Source organism: Rissa tridactyla, chromosome 2 (genome assembly GCF_028500815.1).
Source record: "Rissa tridactyla isolate bRisTri1 chromosome 2, bRisTri1.patW.cur.20221130, whole genome shotgun sequence".
NCBI classification, from domain to species: domain Eukaryota; kingdom Metazoa; phylum Chordata; class Aves; order Charadriiformes; family Laridae; genus Rissa; species Rissa tridactyla.
Genome location: NC_071467.1, coordinates 80,784,045 through 80,803,147, shown reverse-complemented (window position 1 = coordinate 80,803,147; position 19,103 = coordinate 80,784,045). Strand labels below are relative to the sequence as shown.

The 19,103-nt window shown below is 40.3% G+C and overlaps 1 protein-coding gene across 2 annotated transcripts in view; it reads right to left on the bottom strand.

Annotated features, from left to right (window-relative positions):
- Positions 1-19,103, bottom strand: part of TRIO (trio Rho guanine nucleotide exchange factor) — a 258,035-nt gene that overhangs the window by 99,645 nt on the left and 139,287 nt on the right. For both annotated transcript variants that reach the window (XM_054193055.1, XM_054193056.1), the window contains exons 14-20: positions 17,293-17,488; positions 16,515-16,681; positions 10,319-10,438; positions 8,652-8,843; positions 7,278-7,427; positions 5,716-5,830; positions 550-665 (exon numbers count right to left, since the gene is read on the bottom strand). In XM_054193055.1, the coding sequence (XP_054049030.1) occupies positions 550-665; positions 5,716-5,830; positions 7,278-7,427; positions 8,652-8,843; positions 10,319-10,438; positions 16,515-16,681; positions 17,293-17,488 (1,056 nt within the window). The remainder of the gene's footprint in view (positions 1-549; positions 666-5,715; positions 5,831-7,277; positions 7,428-8,651; positions 8,844-10,318; positions 10,439-16,514; positions 16,682-17,292; positions 17,489-19,103) is intronic.

Genomic DNA, 19,103 nt, shown 5'->3' with positions numbered 1-19,103 from the left:
TCATAGAGGTGGGCCTACCATGCAAGAAACTGTGAAATCAAGTACACACAGAATGGCAAAAACTTTCCAAAGTCATTCAGTTATTATTGTTTAATGAGTTATTCAACTTGTCTGCTTTCTAGAACTGCCAATCAACTTAATTAGATGTTTTTTCCCCAACATCGGAGAAAAATGTGCTGCCTGTTATTTCCCTGGTCAAATTCTGTGTTTGTGTCAAAGTTAACAAGCGTAACAATTTGTCAAATACAAGCTTGCAGAGATGAGATTCACCAGTACCAGATCAAGCTGGCAGAAGCAAAACACTACCTTTAAGTTACAGCAGTAACCTGCTGTTACTTAAAGCAAGTTACAGCAGACACCCTGCTTCAACAGAATATTGTTGTTCTGTATTAAAGGAAAAACAAATAATTTAACTTAATTTCTATTTTAATCATTGATCTTTCAGCCATTTAAATATTGAAGTCAATGGAAAATTTGTTATTGTGGGGACAAGTCAGTGTATGTCAAACCTCGATCGCACTGAAGAGGATTTTTATATAAAACCCTCACCTGTTTGGCACTTCTTTCAAACACCACATACTGTTGGCATTGATCAAGACGTCTTTTACGCATGGTCCAATAATGCAGCACACGGTTCTCCCTCTGGAAGAGTTCATTCAAGATATCTGAAGAAGTTAAAATAGTTTCAAGAGAGGTTACGACAACCAATTTTGAAATATCACATTAAAAACAGCAGAATAAAGTACTTTATATTGTAGAATTTACAATACACTTACTCTTTCTGTTACTCTTTCCTTTGCTCTTTTTCCTGATATTCACAAAGCACAGAGTGTTCCTGTTTCATTATTATTTACAGAAATGTTGGTTAAAGAAACCAGAGATGCAATTAAAATGTACTAGTAATACCTTTTTTTCTCTCAAATCTTTTTCATATGGGGACTGCCACTGTTTATAACAGAATTGAAAATGTAGTCTGATAAAGACGGTTCTTGACGGGGTTTCCTCAGAAAGAATAAGCATGCACAAGTAATCACATGCTTAACATTTCATATCGATCTTAATAAAAAAAAAACTTTTCTGAATATACCAGTCTCCTATAAATATTTTAATAATTTAATACATGCGGGTAAATGCATAACCTTAGGTCACTACAAGAACAAATGTAACATAAGGAGATATTAAATGTACAGAAACCCTAGTTTCAAATACACAAAATTACTAAGCTTGTAATTCCCCTTAAAAAAAATAATAATCAGAACCAGCAGCAGTATAACTGAGTAGAATCATAACACAGTTAGAGTGGGAAGGGACCTTAAAGATCACCTAGTTCCAACCCCACTGCCATGGGCAGGGACACCTCCCACTAGACCAGGCTGCTCAAAGCCCCATCCAGCCTGGCCTTGAACACTTCCAGGGATGGGGCATCCACAGCTTCCCTGGGCAACCTGCGCCAGTGCCTCACCACCCTCTCAGTAAAGAATTTCTTCCCAATATCTAATTTAAATCTCCCCTTTTTCAGTTTAAAACTGTTACCCCTCATCCTATCACTACACTCCCTGATAAAGAGTCCCTCTGCAACCTTCCTGTAGGCCCCCTTTAGGTACTGGAAGGCTGCTAGAAGGTCTCTTTGGAGCCTTCTCTTCTCCAGGCTGTTAACCTGCAAATCTGCCTGTCTGGCTTATAAATTCTTCCTGGATGGCAAAGACCTTCTGCTTACAATATGCAGAAGATTTTATCTGAACTCTGGTTCTTTAATGTGTTTTGTTTGTTGGTTTTTTTTTTCTTCAAACAAAGAAATCCTAGATGTTTCTTGTGAAGCTCACTTTACCCACTGCTTCTTCCAGAGCAGCAGCTCTACCAGAATTTGTAGCTACTGCAAATCCAGATGGCAAGCTGAAATACATAGAAATGGGGACATCCAACATCTCTGCCAGGTGATTCTATTGGAAGTGCAAAGAACCCAAGGGGAGATTTACGAGAAGCAGAAGAGACCACAAAAAAGGCTCTTTCTTCACAATAACACTTTACTTGCTTCTCTACTTTTCTCGCTTTTTCTACTTGCTTATACCTACAGCTGGCTATTTTCCATGATTAAAAATGGAGGCTCTCAGGTGCTAGGCCTCTTAACGCCTCTGCATTCCCCTGTCCCACTGAGCAGGTCCACCATGCCTTACATCCCAAAAGCTAACAACTCCCAAGAAACAGTTTGACAGAGAAGCTCAAATAAAGGGAGCCTAAGGGGAAAAACACCTCACTCTATCTCTGTCAGTGATCTGGGACCAATTACAACCACTTGTCAGAGCCTCCCTGAGGATTATGAAACCTGTCTGCATCACTGCCAACATCCTCCTCCCTGGAAGGACCGTATTCCCACGTGCCACAGAGCGTTGAGATCACCCAGGACTTGCTTTTGGTTGGAATCTAGTCACTGCAGCCAAGGTTTTGTTCCTGCTGGGCAGGCTACCCTCAAATATGCCTCAACCAATCTGTCCCTTGGCCAAGCCATGGGCTGATCTGCTTTGAGCCTCACCTGCTTTCTCAATTTTATTTTTGCCTTACGCCACCTCCAAAATGCTTGCTTAGAATATATGCCAGATTTGAGAGGGCAGACACATGGAGGCCTATCACTATACAATGCAATACACCCAACTGGACACACCATATAAAAAGAGACATCTTGATAGTGACGCAAGCAAAGTAGTTCTGACAAAGAGCAAGCAAGCTGAATTTAGCTAATTGGAACAGCATTTGTCCTGTCAGGACATGATACAGATGGCAAGCCAGTGAGAGACTTTTGGCTGGGCACTGTTCATGTTATTGCCATTAATTTCTTGGACTGACAAGGAAGAGGGAAAAAAATTTCTATAAAATACTCAAAGGAAGTTATAGAATGACAACATTTAATACTAGGTTTGGATAAGCAGCTCTATCTCAAGCCTTCTAAACTACAGTCCCTGTTGTTGTCATCATTTTCTTTGATTGCAACATTTGTTAGGATTGTTGCCTAAACTGCCAGCTTATTCTCCAGGCTTGGAGAGCTTTCCGCTGTCTCTATCCATCCTGCACTATCAACCTATCTAGAAACATGAGCACCACTAGACAAGTTCCTGCACCATGTTCATTTGCAGCCTGTACACCAGAGGTAACTTCTTTGTTACCAAGAAATTAGCAGCAGAAGCAAAGATGAATATGCACCATTTCTGAGCTTACAGCAATTGTCACTGACTGAATCTACCTGCCATAGCACAATTTCAGGCCACAACTCCATCCTAAAGTTCACCTTTGGCACAGTGTCTGATACAGTATTTGGATACTCCTAACTGCAGGTCAAGGAAATTATTTATGGGGGTATGAAGGGACAGAAGGACACCTCTCAGAAATCAGTATCATTGTGATTCCTGTTTCCCATGAAGCATGTGTTCAGCTAAACTTTGCCTAGATTAAGACATTGCTTTTCTAGATATCGTAATCTGCAGCTGAGAATAAGGATCAAGCATGCCACTGAATGAGGTTTTTGAAAAACTTTCAGCAATTCTGCAGAAACTCAAGGGTTACTCACGTTTTTAAAGTGTTCATTATGCTATATACTGATCACAGTCTGACACACTGTTTCAAGCATACACCTGAGCATGGTCCAGCAGAACATATGAAACCTCTATTTCACCAAAATGAAATAAACACTCTATTTTTTTCTCTATCTATTTAGAAGACAGATAAGAGATACTTTTTTCCTTACATGCATATTTGAAGAGGAAGATCAAAGTGAGATTTTAAATCATTTGGTCAGCTACCATCACACCAGTGAGACCTAAAAGGAAGGAGTCCTCACTAGTTTTATCTTGACTCATGCTTAGTTCTCAGAAGCACACATTACATGGCTGAAGGGGAAAAAGAGTTAAGGCACATAGCTTATTTTTTTTACTGCTTGGGGATTTTCCTTGGTTTTTTTGTTGCTTTTTAAACATGTATCATTCATCCGGGATTTTAAATGTACACAGAACATGCATAGTACTACAGTTCTGAATAGAATTATTCTTAAGGACATTAGCAGAGTTTTCTACTCTTTCCTCATCTGAACACATGTACCTTTCTCAGAATGACTGTTTCTACACAGCTTTCAAAACTGAATTTTTAAGAAGTTTGTCTAAAAGCCCTAACATTTTTTTCTTATACTCAGTAAGTGTGGTAGCTACAACTTCCTCTTTGTTTTCTTAGTCTACTACTAAGAGAAGAGCTAAGTGACAAATACCAGCAACACTTATTCAGGTATTGATACTGTATTGAGATTTTGTCCTGTACAGTTCTATAAATGTTGATGCCTTGGGGACAGAGGAAAAACAATCCTTTCTCTTAGCTCTACGTACTCAAAGTTTCAACTGCCACAACGCAATTATCTCCTTAAAGCGGAAAGTATGGCCAATACCCTATTCTCTTTACAACACAAAAAATTCAACACAGGGAGATTTTCAATTTGAGTACTGTCAGATATATGGCTAAGTTTAACACAAACTGTTTTCCCCTTGTAGTAAAGTGAAGCAGTGAGCAATGTCCTTTTCTGGTAGAGTCATCAAATAACGTAGAATGGAAGTGACCTCTGGAGGCCATATGTTCCAGTCTCCTTCTCAAAGCAGGACTAACTTCAGAGTTTTTCAGGGGTTTGTTCAATTGAATTTTAAAAATTCCCAAGGGCGGACATTCCACTACCTCTCTGGGCTACCTGCTCTACTCAGTGCTTTCTCAATCTTGCTGTAACACTTTCTCCTTATATCCATTCAGAATTTTCCTTGCTGCAACTTTTTCCTTTGGTCCTATTGCCGTGTTCCTCTGAATTTGGCTCCATCCTCTGCATAACTCCCCTTTGGGTAGCTGCAAACAGCAATTAATTAGACTTCTCTGAGTGTTCTGAGCAGTCTGAGTGTTCACAGCTTCTAAATGCATCAAGCAGAATACAACTGCAATATTTAACAACTGTAAAATGCAATATTTATTTTCTGAATATCTCTCTCTGATCTCTGTTCTGCGTACCTCACCTATCAGTTACACATACCCTATTAATTTCTGTCCTTTTGTCCCTGACAGCACTACAGATTTCTCTCTCTACTCCATTCCCCACAGTGCATGTTACACCTTAAAGCTGCACTACATTGAATTATTCCCAGCAAAACCCAAGTCCCATGTATTAGTTTTTTCCTGCATCACCTCAGCTACTACCTATTTACACATCTAATATAAACATGACGTCAGTTATCCTATACTTCGTGAAGTTCCTTCATACTGATTCAACTATATGAAGGGTCCAAGGGCATCATTCAAGGATTATCCTGTATCACCCCGGCAGCCCCAAGGAACTCACAGAATGTACCACACTAACACACTGAGTAAGCTTACAGTGATCAGCTCCCATTTGGCTTCAGACCAAACATTATCATGTGGAAGTTTCCTATCTCATTCTCCGAACAAAAGCAGCACATTTGAGTCTCAAATTGAAAGAAGATTAAGTGTAAGCGGGAGATAAATTCAAAGCAACTTCATTTGGGTATAAAAGAATTTGATGACTGGCAGCTCCTTCAACGTGTGTGAGCAATTTTAATTATTTCCTGTTAAGCCTGACAGAACCCTTTCCACTTGGGCAGGCTTCACTCTCTCATCATCACACACACCACGACACATGATGATCACGTTCTCTGGAGAAAAAAAGAACAATAAACCCCTTACTTTTGACTTGTTGTTCAGGTGCTTTGATGTGTGTCACCATCCCTGGCATGTTTACACTGTTCCTGTGCAGGTATTTCAGGAAGACATCAGCATTCCTCCGAGCCAGCGTGCAAGCCTAGAGAGTTGGCAGTATTACTTTCTTTGAAGATGCACACATATACATCCAGAAAGAGATGAAGGACCTTCCTCAGCCCCCTTTTATGCATTTCCCACCCTCTCCAATTTTAAAAAGCGTTGCTTGTTAAACCTTCTACAAGTAAGCCAACCCAAGCACTAAAGTAGTTTTCTCAACAAATAACAGTTAATCCTTACTTATCCAGCAGAAAAAATGCTATTACTTTTTATCTGAAGATCCTGAAAAGCAATTAACGTGCTCTAGAGCTTTCAGCATGACTCAGAGATCACAAAGTTTGTTTTGTGTACGTGCCATGTGCCACTTGAAGTTATTTATTGCATAAACAGTGTGTAGGTGCTTATGCAATCACCTGAATATTCCAAAACATCCACAACTACTTTAAACAAAAAGTAAACACTCCGCTAAAGTGAAACCGAAAGTGATAAAATATTAAGATGCATCCTTAAAATATTAAGACACGGCCTTGACAGCTTTCAGTCCTCGCCACTGTATTGCCAACATTCAGTCTTCATCTTAACATACACCAAGTACTACATATGGGCTGGCTGCCTTAATTTTAATAAGGAGAACACAAACTGCTACTTTAAAAGGTTAGATAAAGGTAATATGGTTAGATCCAGTAACAGAGACACCAAGTAATTTCTCAAATTGTTTTAACACAAAGACTGGAAACTCACATGCCAGCTGCAGAAAGATCTATTTGACAGTATACTTAAAACTACACTAATATGTTTCTGAATGTTTGCATCTGTGCACTGAGAACAAAAAAGGCTTTGAATAAAACTAAGTTTTATACTCTCACATCTTTCAAGGTGATGCTGGAAAAAGCCTTTGGTTACAGGGTTAGTTACACTGCTTTGCAAGCATCCATTACTCATTTATTCAGTATGATCAATAACCCTCTTCACTAGGACATTAGTTGGAATGAAAACTTTTCATTTATCTGCAGACTATTACACAAACCCAACGACTCCCAGATGCTTGTCTAGCAATTTCCTTCCGTACTCTACTGCAGTCCAAGTACATCCGAGAGCTGCTCTGATGCACAGGCAGCAAAAGCACTATGTGACTGTCACTCCTCTTCCAAAGCAGCAGCCTTTAAGCATTCTTTAGAATGACAGTTGCTCAAAGCAGTGATTCCCAATTCCTCTTCAGTCACAGTGGGAGACCTGACATCTATTGAAGTTCAACAGGAAATATATTTATAAAACTGGCTAGAATTTTATGCACTTGGCAGTATTTTCCTAATCACTGTCAGAAGCAATTAATGTGCCATTTCCCACATCTTTGCAGTTTGGGACATACCTGTAGCTTTTGAATGGGCACTGTTGCTTTCCACATACATTTCACCACTGTAAAGTGAGTGTTTGACTGCATGCTTTCCCAGACACAGGAGATCACAAAAAAACCCAAACCCAAATCCCACCTTTAGGAATGCCTCCTTCTGTTCCAGGTGTTTGCTTATCATGGGAGTAACATGATCTGTTTCAGAGTTGGGACCCAGTTTGTCTGCTCCCCCACACCAGTCTTCTTCTCGCTTATATTCTTGCTCCAGGCTTTCCAGCACGCTGCACACCTACCAGGAAGGAGGAGTTCAACTCAAATATAATCCAGTAAGACAAAAATTCCAAATTCAAGCCAAAAAAATGGAAAACCAATCTACCCCTTGTGGGTACCTTAGCTTCTGACATGTTTTGACTGGCAACAAACTTTGGCTTGGGTTTGTAAGCATTGGCCTGCTTAGGTGGAATTTCTCAGAAGGCTGTCCTTAAAGTTGCTCATCCATCTCTGCCTCCATGACTGCATAGGTCAGAATGGGCTTAAGATACGATCACAGAGGTTGCCACCTCTGTGGCACAGATCACAGCCTTGCGAGCCTGCCCCCTAACTCTTCTGCAGACAAGTAGAATGAAGCTGATTTTTCTCTGACTCACAAACAAAACCAGAATTAGCCATCAGAAACACTTTCATTAAAAACCTTGTGTAACTCGTTTATGGTTTAAGTGAAACTTCTTGAAACAAGCAGAAATCCAACTAAGCACTTGTATGGTGTGTTTCATCTTGAAAATGTTTTACAAGACTTTTCTCAATTAAAAATAAGAATCTGAGGACTTTTAAAAGGGAAAGCGATGGAAGAGGCAGATCAAGATTTGAGTCTTCACCAATAACCACTGCACCTTGGTAGCGTGTCTTCTTTGAAGTTTGCTAATTGAAGCAAGTGTAGCCACACCAATTACATTGTAGTGTTCTAGTTGTTAGTTCAATTTGTCTACTACTCATTTATCATAGAATGGTTTGGGTTGGAAGGGACCTTTAAAGACCATCTATAGTCCAACCCCTGCCACAGCCAGCAACATTTTCACTAGATCAGGTTGCTCAAAGCCCCATCCAACCTGACTTTGAATACTTCCAGGGATGGGGCATCCAACAACTTCCCTGGGCAACCTGTTCCAGTGCCTCACCACCCTCATAGTGAAAAATTTCTTCCTAATATCTAATCTACATCTACCCTCTTTTGTTTTAAAACTGTTGCCCCTTGTCTTGTAGTGACAGTGACAGGCCCTGGTAAAAAGCCTTGTCTTATAAGACTACTTTATACACTGAAAGGCTGCAACACATGGTTTCTCTTTCTAAGGCAGCTGGTAAGAGAATTTGCTTTTTGCATTTTTTGTATAACTGCAGTTGTTACCAAATTTGTAAATATAACCAAACCTAGTCATCCATTTTTTTAGGTAATGCTGTTTTATGCCACAGTGAAGAATTAACCAAGGCAGACACAAGTCGCATAGCATTTCTGTACCTGTTCAGAAGTTTTATAGAAGGCAACAGAGGCATTCACAAGCTTGAGACGGTCTTCCATCTTCAGCATCAGTTGTTGCCAATGGGAAGCAACCTTCTCTGCACACTCCCGGATCATATCCATGTCATAGTGATTAGCCTGCAGCATTGCCTCTGCCTTCTGCTGAACCTGCAGGGCACTTTGATGCGTCTTCTGACAAGAGGCGAAAATTCAGGAGTTCAGTGGAGCGCTTCATTTTCTTGAAGACCTCAAAGGCTCACATTTCCACTGTGTCAATGACACTTCTACACACATGCACAAGCACCCATCAACTAAAAATAACTGTCTAATATTAGTCACTGCATTACTTCACTATGCAAATACAAAGGAAATAAATCCTGTAGAGATTTATCATCACATCAACAATGACTAGCCGTTTATAAGCAACAGCCACTGTCTAGCATTAAGCTACACATGGCATATCTATGTTGCAGTACTCTCTGTTATAATTATGAATTTCGGGTTGCTTTTCTTTCCCTTCATGGTGAGGAAAGAAAATGGAAAGGATGTATCTTATTTTGGCTTGATTGCTACTACTTTCCTCACAGCTTTACCGCAGTCTTTTGCACATTAGTTGTGAGCAAATGAAGGTGCAGGCATGCAGGCCAAAACAAAACACAACTCTCCATTCATTATAAGCAAATTTTTAACTGTAGTTCTCTGTGTAAACTCTATATGCTCGCCTAAAATTTGGAGCCCCCAACTATAATAAGTATTATTATATCAGAGTACAGAATGACCCAGAAAACACAGAATTTAAGCTTCCTACTCATTTATTCTTAAATTGACAAACACCTAGAAGTCTCATGATTTTTATACTTAAGAGTTACCAAAGCTCTCAAATGAGGGTACCTATAGTGCAAACTGTAAAGAAATAAAAAAGAAGAAAAAAAGGCGGGGAAAAGCATAAAACTCCATCGAGCAGCAAACGAATGTGGAAGAGTTACTACGAGACAGAGTACTTCTGAAAATAGTTTTCCCAAACAATTATAACATTGGTTAATCTTTCAACAGAAGTAAAGTTATTAAAAAAATGTATGCTATATATAATCAATATCACCGTAAGTCCCTTGATAGTGCATATAAATTAACAGTACTCTATTTCAGGCAATCTTAAGATCTCTGCTTATTTTTTGCAGAGGTATGACCTATCTGCCAAGTTTAGTTTGAATTCATGGCAGGAGGATGGACACACCACCACACACAAATTTCAGTGAAACCTATTCTCAAACAAAACCGGAAACAATAAAGGACCATATCAGAATGCACAAAACTGATGTTTGCTGTTCCATTTATTCTTAACTTTAACTATTCGCATTATATGTTGTATTCTAACAAAGGGTTTACTGTTTTCAATAAAATTGCTGTGAACAGCTATCACTTTACAAAGATGCAAAAAGGTACTGAGAAGATGTGTTCACCTGGAATTTCAGGTCCAAAATGAACAATAACAAAAATCCCCCCTTCCCAGTACGTGTTTTTATCTCTTTTCCATAAGATGATTTCAACAGCTTGTCCTAAACTCAAAGAATTGTAGCATGAATCCAAGAGGGCTATTCACATAGACTCATGAACAGGACTCACGATACAGGACTTCTTGGCTACGGTCACTGAAATGGTGCCTTTACCTCTATTGCATGTTGAAACTGCTCATGCTCCCTCTGTAACTGTTCTGCCTCCTGCAAAGAGCTAGCAGTGATAAGCCCAGCGTTTAACATTGACTCTCCATTTCGGATCCAACCCAAAACCTGTAACAAAACAGAAGACCATGAAATACGCAATTCCACTGCCAACCAGCAGGAAAAGCAGCATTGCTAGGGACAAAAAACATTTAGGGTCACGTGCAGTACCAGAATTGATGACTAAATCATTTATGCATTATACATTTACAGTGAATTGTATATTCACTAAACATAGCAAATGACATTCACTGTCAGTTTCACTTAGCTGACAACTCATATCTCTCAGTTAACTACTACATGTTTGTGGTTTCACTTTATACTCTGAACAAGGTTGTGTTTCTGAATACCATTTCTGTCACCTGGAAAACAGGAACAAGTTACAAGCAATTTGCCTAAGAGCCAGCGTCAGTAATGTAAATTGAGGACACACAGCTTAGTAAAAAGTAAGCAAATAATTTTGAATATTAACGTTGAGAAAAATGTGACCATTGAACATCTTCTAATTGCTTAAAAATTTTCGGTTTTCAGAATGTGCCACCTTTGACACATCCACTGAAACCAGGTGAATCCCCAGGTGGGGAGAAGCCTCAGGAGGCCACCTAGTACATTCCTTACCAACAGCAGGAATGTGCAATCTTAAGGCCCCTCCCAAAAGACCTGTGCTTTGTTCGTTACTCAAGACTCCAACCCTATACTTTCACCAGACATTTTTATCACCTTTTTTCTTTCTAATGTGTAACACTCAAATCTCTCTTGCTTTAATTTTGGCTCATTTCATTTCTCCTGCCCACAAAAGGAAAAAAAAAAACCACCAAAAACCACACACCAAAAAACCCAGAGACATGTTCTCCCTCTTAGCATCATCTTTGTTTTTCCCTTTCCTCTCTCCATCAAGTACACTATCTGATTCCCCCTCCTCTAGATTCCTCTTCTCTTGTTGACCCCAGTCTCTTCAATCTCTCTCTTATGTGAAATTAGCCGCCTTATTTTTCTCGCTGCTCTTTTATGAGCTCTCTCCAGTTGATAACCATGACTTTGGTCAAAATCTTTCAAATACTGAGTAAACCTGGACATAATTCAGGTTATTCACTGTCATCTGTACAACTTTTCTATGGAACTGCTGCCCAGCCAGTAATTACCCTGTGCTGTATTTGTTCAGCTGATTATTCCTGCTAGTACATCATGCTCTGTATTTGTCACTAACAAAATTCATATCCTTCTTGCAGTGCAATTCTCCCATACATCAAGACAATTCTGAACTGTAACCCAGTGTCTTCCGATGAACTCAAACTCCTTTTCCAGCTTCTTTTGACTTTATCTTCAAATTTAAAAGCATAATCTCTACTTCTAACATGTAGATTTTCTGACTGAAAACATGAACTAGTACTCAAATACAGACTTCTACAGATATTTTTTTAATAACTAATTAAAAACTAAATTAAACTAATTAAACTAAATCTCTGCTCTAGTGGCAGATATTGTAGTGGTTTTTTTGTGTGTGTATGGTTGGACTTGATGATCCCAAAGGTCCTTTCCAACCATGAAGATTCTATGATTCTATAATTGAGGGTTTTTTTTTCCCCCTGATAGCATGTATTTGTATTCTTCTATATAAATCCTGCAAGTCTGTAGAAAAGCATAAGTCTGCAGTGTAGATGCAGGGCATGACAGCACCTCCCAGACGTGTAACTGGGTGTACATTCTGCTCCTCTGGGGAGAAAGTGCTGGGTCAGGTGGAGCCTTGAAGAAGGGGGAAGATGCCTCTGGCCTTGGAACAACCTCTCCTTGCTGCAAGGAGACATTTCCAGATCACAGCATGGGGACACATGAAAGGGACCATGAAAGGAGTTGGGACCTTCTAAGTTGTTGAGACACCCGGGGGTTGTTAACGCTCAAGGGAGTGAGCCCAGGTAAGCCTCAGGAGCAAGACAAAGGGCAACTTCTGAGGGAACGAGATGGGTCCAAGAGATTGCAGACAGAAACCATGGTTGGAGGAAAGAATTTGCCTGTAAGAACATGAAGGGCAGAAGATTTTTTTTTTTAAATCCCTTTTTTTATTTCTACTTTGTCTTAAAAAAAACAGTTTTAAACTCCCTCTCTACCTTACAAAATAGTTCTTCGAGGTGTAGCGTAACGAAACACACATTCTTAGGGTTAAAATAAATTTAGCCTCCTCCAGAGAATTTATAATGAAGGAGAATGCTTAAGTAGCACCAGTTCAAAGCTTCTCTTGACTTGGCATCCCATCATACACAGCAGAGACAGCTAGCACAGAACTTGCCATTTCAAACACACAGACTTGCCCTCCTGCTTGTTGCGGGTCAGGGTGCGAGTGCAGAAGCTGGTGGAACTCACAGGAGGAAAGCTGCCAGCAGCACTTTCCCCTTCCCTCTGCTCTGACTCAAGGGGAAAATATAAGCGCTAGTAAATAGTGAGCCTGTTCTTCCAGGGCTGCTGCCTTCCAGTGTTTGTTGGCATGTTCCCATCACCTCACTGTCTGGGTGGACCACACACCCCGTCTTTTCCCTTGCAGCCTTCATCAGGCTAGAAAAGCATCAGTAGAGCATCTGCAAAACTGTGGAAATGAAATAGAGTTTAGGACACTTGAAAGGGTCAAATAGGTAGTTCTATAGATTTAAGATTAGTTTCTTGGACTGAGTTTTGACTCTAACTAAACATGATCACAGGACACATCTGCTTCAGCCTGCTGTCCTAGCTATGTTTTCATATCCATATGGTGCTATACAGAGTGACAGGATACTCTTTCCTGAGTAGTATTTTGGGAGAACCAGAGCTCTAGCACTGGACTATGTTTGCACCAAGCTAAAAGATCTGCATGTGAGAACACAAAGCAGCTCAAGGTACCCTTGATGGTACAAGCTTGTACTTGGTAAAAGTATCTATACGCTGTTGTACAGATATGAATACATAGGTATATATCGAAGAACATACATCATGATCAGAGCAGGCGACAATATTGCACTGAGAAGATTTAATGAGCACAGTAAACCCAATTGAATTTGTTTTGGAGCTTGGTAGAGATTTTGACCCAGGCAGATGCTGCATGTTAAACAGAGCAAAGCATTCATTCTACAAAGTGAATATGGGGGAGTCACTGCAGCAAGAAGTAATCCAGCAGCTATATTTTAGGTGATAAAAAAAGGTTTGTCTGGCAAACATACAAGCGGAGTTCTGGATGAGAAAGATATTCTCTTAACTATTTCTCTGCCTCTACCTACTCATATGTCCCTGCCCTGTATAAAATGGTCACATTTTCCTTTCCATGTTGTTTTTCCCCACATACAGCTGTCCCTCATTTCAATGAGCACCCTCTTATCCCAATCTTTTGAGGTTTTCCTACACTGTAATCTTACATCTGTTTTTTCCCTTTCTGCACTTATTACACATCAAGTTGACACGCAAATTCTTTGCAGGTTTTCTTTAAACCTCTGTTTGTCTTCTGGCCCTTCTGCTTCCTCCTAGTCCTAAGGCTTGATCTACAGAACTCCAATGCCGCAAAGCAGAACTGGTACAGTAGTCAAGGGAGAAGCAACTCTGGATATTTTTAATCTGCTTTGTGTGCTTATTTGCTACGAATTCGCTAAGCTCTAAGTTTCACTACCTAGTACTGAAGAGATTCCTTGCAAGTATTTGACTGAAAAACTAAGCCAGGAAACAGTCTGCTGATCTCCATCACAGCAATCTGAGAGATGAACCCTATCGAAAAATTCCTGCAGTGTTCCAGTCTAACCTTTTCACATGACTACAAGCTATATATTTTTACATTTTTTTTATATACACACACATATATATATATGTGAAAATACAATATCAGTTTGGCAGGAAAAATTCGAATGGAAATCTTGTTAAGATCCTTGCTATGGAGACAGTATCCAATCTACATAATAAGTATGCTTACACACAGTTCCTCAACAATAAATCTGGCAGAAAATCACAGTAATTGAACTGGAAAACCACGTGTACACTGCTTCAGGCAACAAAATACAAACAAAACAGACTGAAGAGGAGGTTTACCATGTCGTTTTACTCTCAGGCAAAGCACCTGCTGTGACCTGCTGAGCTATTAAGTTTTTCCCACTGCAGATGAAATAGGAGAAGATCATGCTTCCTGATAGTTAATAGAAACTAAAATAAATCAGATGTGGTTTTCTGAAAAGGCAACTGAAATCACAAAACTGAGTTACTAGCCCCAAAGCATTCCAAAGGGGATCCAAGGCAATTCTATGAGATGATATAACATTCAGTTTTAGTTCCATTTAATTTCTAGGCCTTCAGGCTGGGGAAGTATTGCAGGTTAATCTGTACAATGATAATCTGGAAAAGGAGTTTGTAATACACTAATTCTGTCAGCTACCTGTTCGTGTAAGTTTGTTTGAAAATTCATGCCTATTACGGCATTTAATTCAACATAAAATCCCACGTGATAGAGATGTGTTCTAGGAATATAAAATAAAATCAATTTTTTCTCCTAAATTCCAGTCTATTAAGAAAAGGTAGCTGGCTAGAATAGTATACTACTTATATCTTTATTATAAGATGAACTGATTTTTTCCAATGCTTCAGTTTCAGTCAGGGCTAGCAGTGGTTTGAAAGAGTTACAAAGATCTTACAGAATGCCTGACAAACCATATACTAAATGCAACATGGATATTCCTCTACAATCCATTATGTTCATCATCTGCTTGTATCTATCTGCCAAAACACAGAACATTTGTTCTGCAAACACAGGTTTTAGACATGTTTGTCTTTGTCACATTTAACTTGCATACAAACAAAGCTAGTGGAGCAAGGTACTCACTTTATGGTGGGAGCATGCAATATCAATAACTATTTAATGGCGTGTCTTTGAAATATTACCCTATATTCTGTTCTGTAACTCAGTATTACTTCAGTATCATGGGAATAAACAATTTCTTTTTCTTACTAACCCTTCCCATCCAAACCCACTGATGTACCGCAAAGGGATGAGACTGACTCAGCTGGCATTCACACTCTTTCATCTTTTCTTTCCTTTACAAATGTGCACTCTTTTTCTCCATCCTCAAGATGGTTGGATGCAATGGAGTACAGGAACTATCCTGATCTGAAATAACTTCATCTCAACCATTACTCACATGAAAGGAGTCATTTGTAATTCGTGTTTACGAAGGTAAACAAGCGCTAAGACGGATACAGGGTAGTTCAGTAGAGTATGCAAAGGCTTGAGTCAGAAGGACACGTATTTGATCAACACCTAACTTGCACTGACAGCAGACACCACCAGTTTCTTGCATTCCTTTAATTCAAGACCACACAGAAACTTTGTGTCTGTTAACTATAGGAGTAACCAACCGCTGCCTGGAAATACCTTCTATTCTCCTCTCCTATGCTAACGGGACCCTTTTTGTATTACTTTGCAATTTGGGAGTTCACATTCACAGTCTCAAGAGGGAGATGAATTTTTGGAAGAGCTCATGACAAACAGAAAAAGGACAAATTGCATTAGGAGACATTATGGGAGACATTAACACAACAGACTGCAGCAGACTTCTGTGATGCTGCCAAGCATGAGCAAGATCAAAACCTCTTACCTTTCTAGTGCTTAGTTTGTTTTTTAAGCTTTTACCTACTTTGGTGGTTTTGCCCACAGCATCTCAAATTCACCAAAAGTTTAGGTGTTTATCAGATAAGGACCTCAAGACTTGCCACTTTATTGCCAGGAGAAGCAAAACTTCTTTTTCTTCTCTCGGAAGGTAAACCACGCTGATATCTTATCACTATTTGTAGATGTCTCAGACAATATACCAAAAAGTATTAGTACAGTGTGCAGGGATTTGTATTAATCATCATACAGATGATAAAAGTATGGATTATTTAACACGGGTTCAAATTCCTCTACACTTCAAATACTTGACTTGTATCCATGTAGAAATACGGACTGTTGATGCAAAATTTAAAAAAAATGCACTTAACGTTAACAGAGGATGAAGTTTCTTTGGTGCTCAATTAAAAGTCCCTCCCTCCTCCAAATGCAAGCCTTTATATAGCAGAAAGTAATTTTCCATGTCTCTTTATGGGAACAGACCCTTCCAAGAGGTGCGGGATAGCTCGGTGGGGACACATACCCCCAGCCTGCCCATACCTGCTTGACTTCGGCCTGGAGGTGGCGCAGCTGCACGCACTGCTCCAGGTGCTTGCGGTGCTGCTCGGCCGCCACATCCAGCTCCTGCTGCTTCTCGTGGAGGAACTCCAGCAGATCTTGGACACGAGTCGCCATGTCTACGTCTCTGTCACACAGCAGCTCCACACCTGTAATCAGGCAGTCCTTCATAAATGATTTGCAAGTCCTCCGAAAAGAAATAGCCTGTTTCCACTGTTTTACACTTACTTTTCCAGTTCCTTCTCAAAGTTCAACTTAATCCTCAGAGCATTTGCTTAAATGAGCATAGTTTTTGCACTCCTTAAAAATGCAATGTTATTAACTTTTTTTAAAAAAGATGCCAGAGATTTACCCTAGGTGACTGTATACAGTTAAAACCATCAAGTGAAGGGGCATAAATAACTGAAAAGGAAGACTTATTACTTGAAAGATTAGAATTATGGCTTGAGCGCATTGCTCTGATTAGCTTTAAAATTAACTCCCTACTATTTACTCTCATTTTACTACTTCCTAAGTGGAATACCTTTCTTAAAAACCTAAATATTTTCATGTGTTGCCAACTCAAGATAAAAATTACGTGCCATAATGACAGTCTCATGAACCCAAATGACTTGAGTAGAACAAAAAAAAAAAAAAAAGGCCACATGTCTCCAGTGTACAATTAACCAGCATCCCTGTCATTTTCACACATCCCATGGGGAGACAACTGGATAATTCTTACAAAGCCACTGCCCAGAATAGCATGAAGGAGCCATCTTACCAGATGCCTGCACTTCATTGACATACTGCAGCAGATCCTGCCCTTGGTGGATGACATCAAAGGTCAAATTATTCATGGTCAGGGCTTTGTCTGCATGATGCTGGAGCCTCTGTTCTGCTATTGTGAGATCTTCAGTGTCAAAGTCATTCATCTGCTGAGAGAGCTCATCATTCCAAGACTCGAGGTCTGAAATTATCTGGGGGGAAAAAAAGAGAGGAAGACAATGTTCACTTACCCATTAGACAAAGCCTATTTATTTCCAAATCCACATTTGGATGGAGGTCAGGAACTTGCATTGCTCATTGTTGACTGACTTCACTGATCGGATTCAACATGGTTCAGACACAGGCTGTTTCAGCAAGGGTTTTAAATTTCAGCAAGCAATCCAGAACAATCTCTTTGAGAACCACAATAGCTTTCCTTCAATCAGTACTTGCCTTGTCAAAGTCTGTAACACTACAGGTACCCTTGCCTTGTTTAAGGTACTCCTTCATCAACATATTACTTGTGTGATATCACATGGTTGATACACTGGAGGGAAGCAATGCCACCCAGAGGGACCTGGACAGGCTTGAGAAGTGTACCTGTGCAAAGCTCATGAAGTTCAACAAGGCCAAGTGCAAGGTCCTGCACCTGGGTCGGGGCAATCCCAAGCACAAATAAAGGATGGGCAGAGAGTGGATTGAGAGCAGCCCTGAGGAGAAGGACTTGGGGGTGTTGGTGGATGAGAAGCTCAACATGAGTTGGCCATGTGTGCTCGCAGGCCAGAAAGCCAACTGCATCCTGGGCTGCATCAAAAGAAGCGTGGCCAGCAGGTCAAGGGAGGTGATTCTTCCCCTCTACTCTGCTCTCATGAGACCCCACCTGGAGTACTGCGTCCAGCTCTGTGGCCCCAACATAAGAAGGACATGGACCTGTTGGAACGGGTCCAGAGGAGGGCCATGAAGATGATCAGAGAGCTGGAGCACCTATGCTATGAAGACAGGCTGAGAGAGTCGGGGTTGTTCAGCCTGGAGAAGAGAAGGCCCTGAGGAGACTTATAGCAGCCTTCCAATACTTAAAGGGGGCCTACAGGAAGGATGGGGAGGGCCTCTTTGTCACAGAGTGTAGTGATAGGACGAGGGGTAATGGTTTTAAACTGAAAGAGGGGAGATTTAGATGAGATATTAGGAAGAGATATTTCACTATGAGGGTGGTGAGGCACTGGAACAGGTTGCCCAGGGAGGTTGTGGATGCCCCATCCCTGGAAGTGTTCAAGGCCAGGCTGGATGGGCCTTTGAGCAGCCTGATCTAGTGGGAGGTGTCCCTGCCCATGCAGTGGGGGTGGATAATCTTTAAGGTTCCAACTCTAACAATTCTATGATAAACAGATGAAGTTAAAATGTTTTTATTTCCACTTTTTAAGGGAAAATGTTGATCTAAAACATCTTTTCGATTCTTCCAACTGCACCAAATAACAATTCACACATCAAGTGCCAACTCAGCTTTCCGTTACGCCCATCTCAAGCCCATTTACAAAAAAGCTAGCTCTGTCTCTCTGTGAGCAAGACGTGTCAGGCTCTGCGAGCATCTTCAACTTCTGCCAGAGAACTGAGAAGCACTACTTGTCACAAGAGGCAGGGTGCTTTGTTAATGGAGCAAAACCAAAAAGTATTACTTTAGTACAGTATTACTGTAATGTCAGAGTTACATTTCTTTGCTGAAATCATTCGGCTATACTTCAGTTTACACTTTAATTCTGGATTTTACTCTCAGCCATAAGATGTTGAGAGAAGGGTAGCTAAGGAATCAGTAAGACCTCCTTGTCTGTC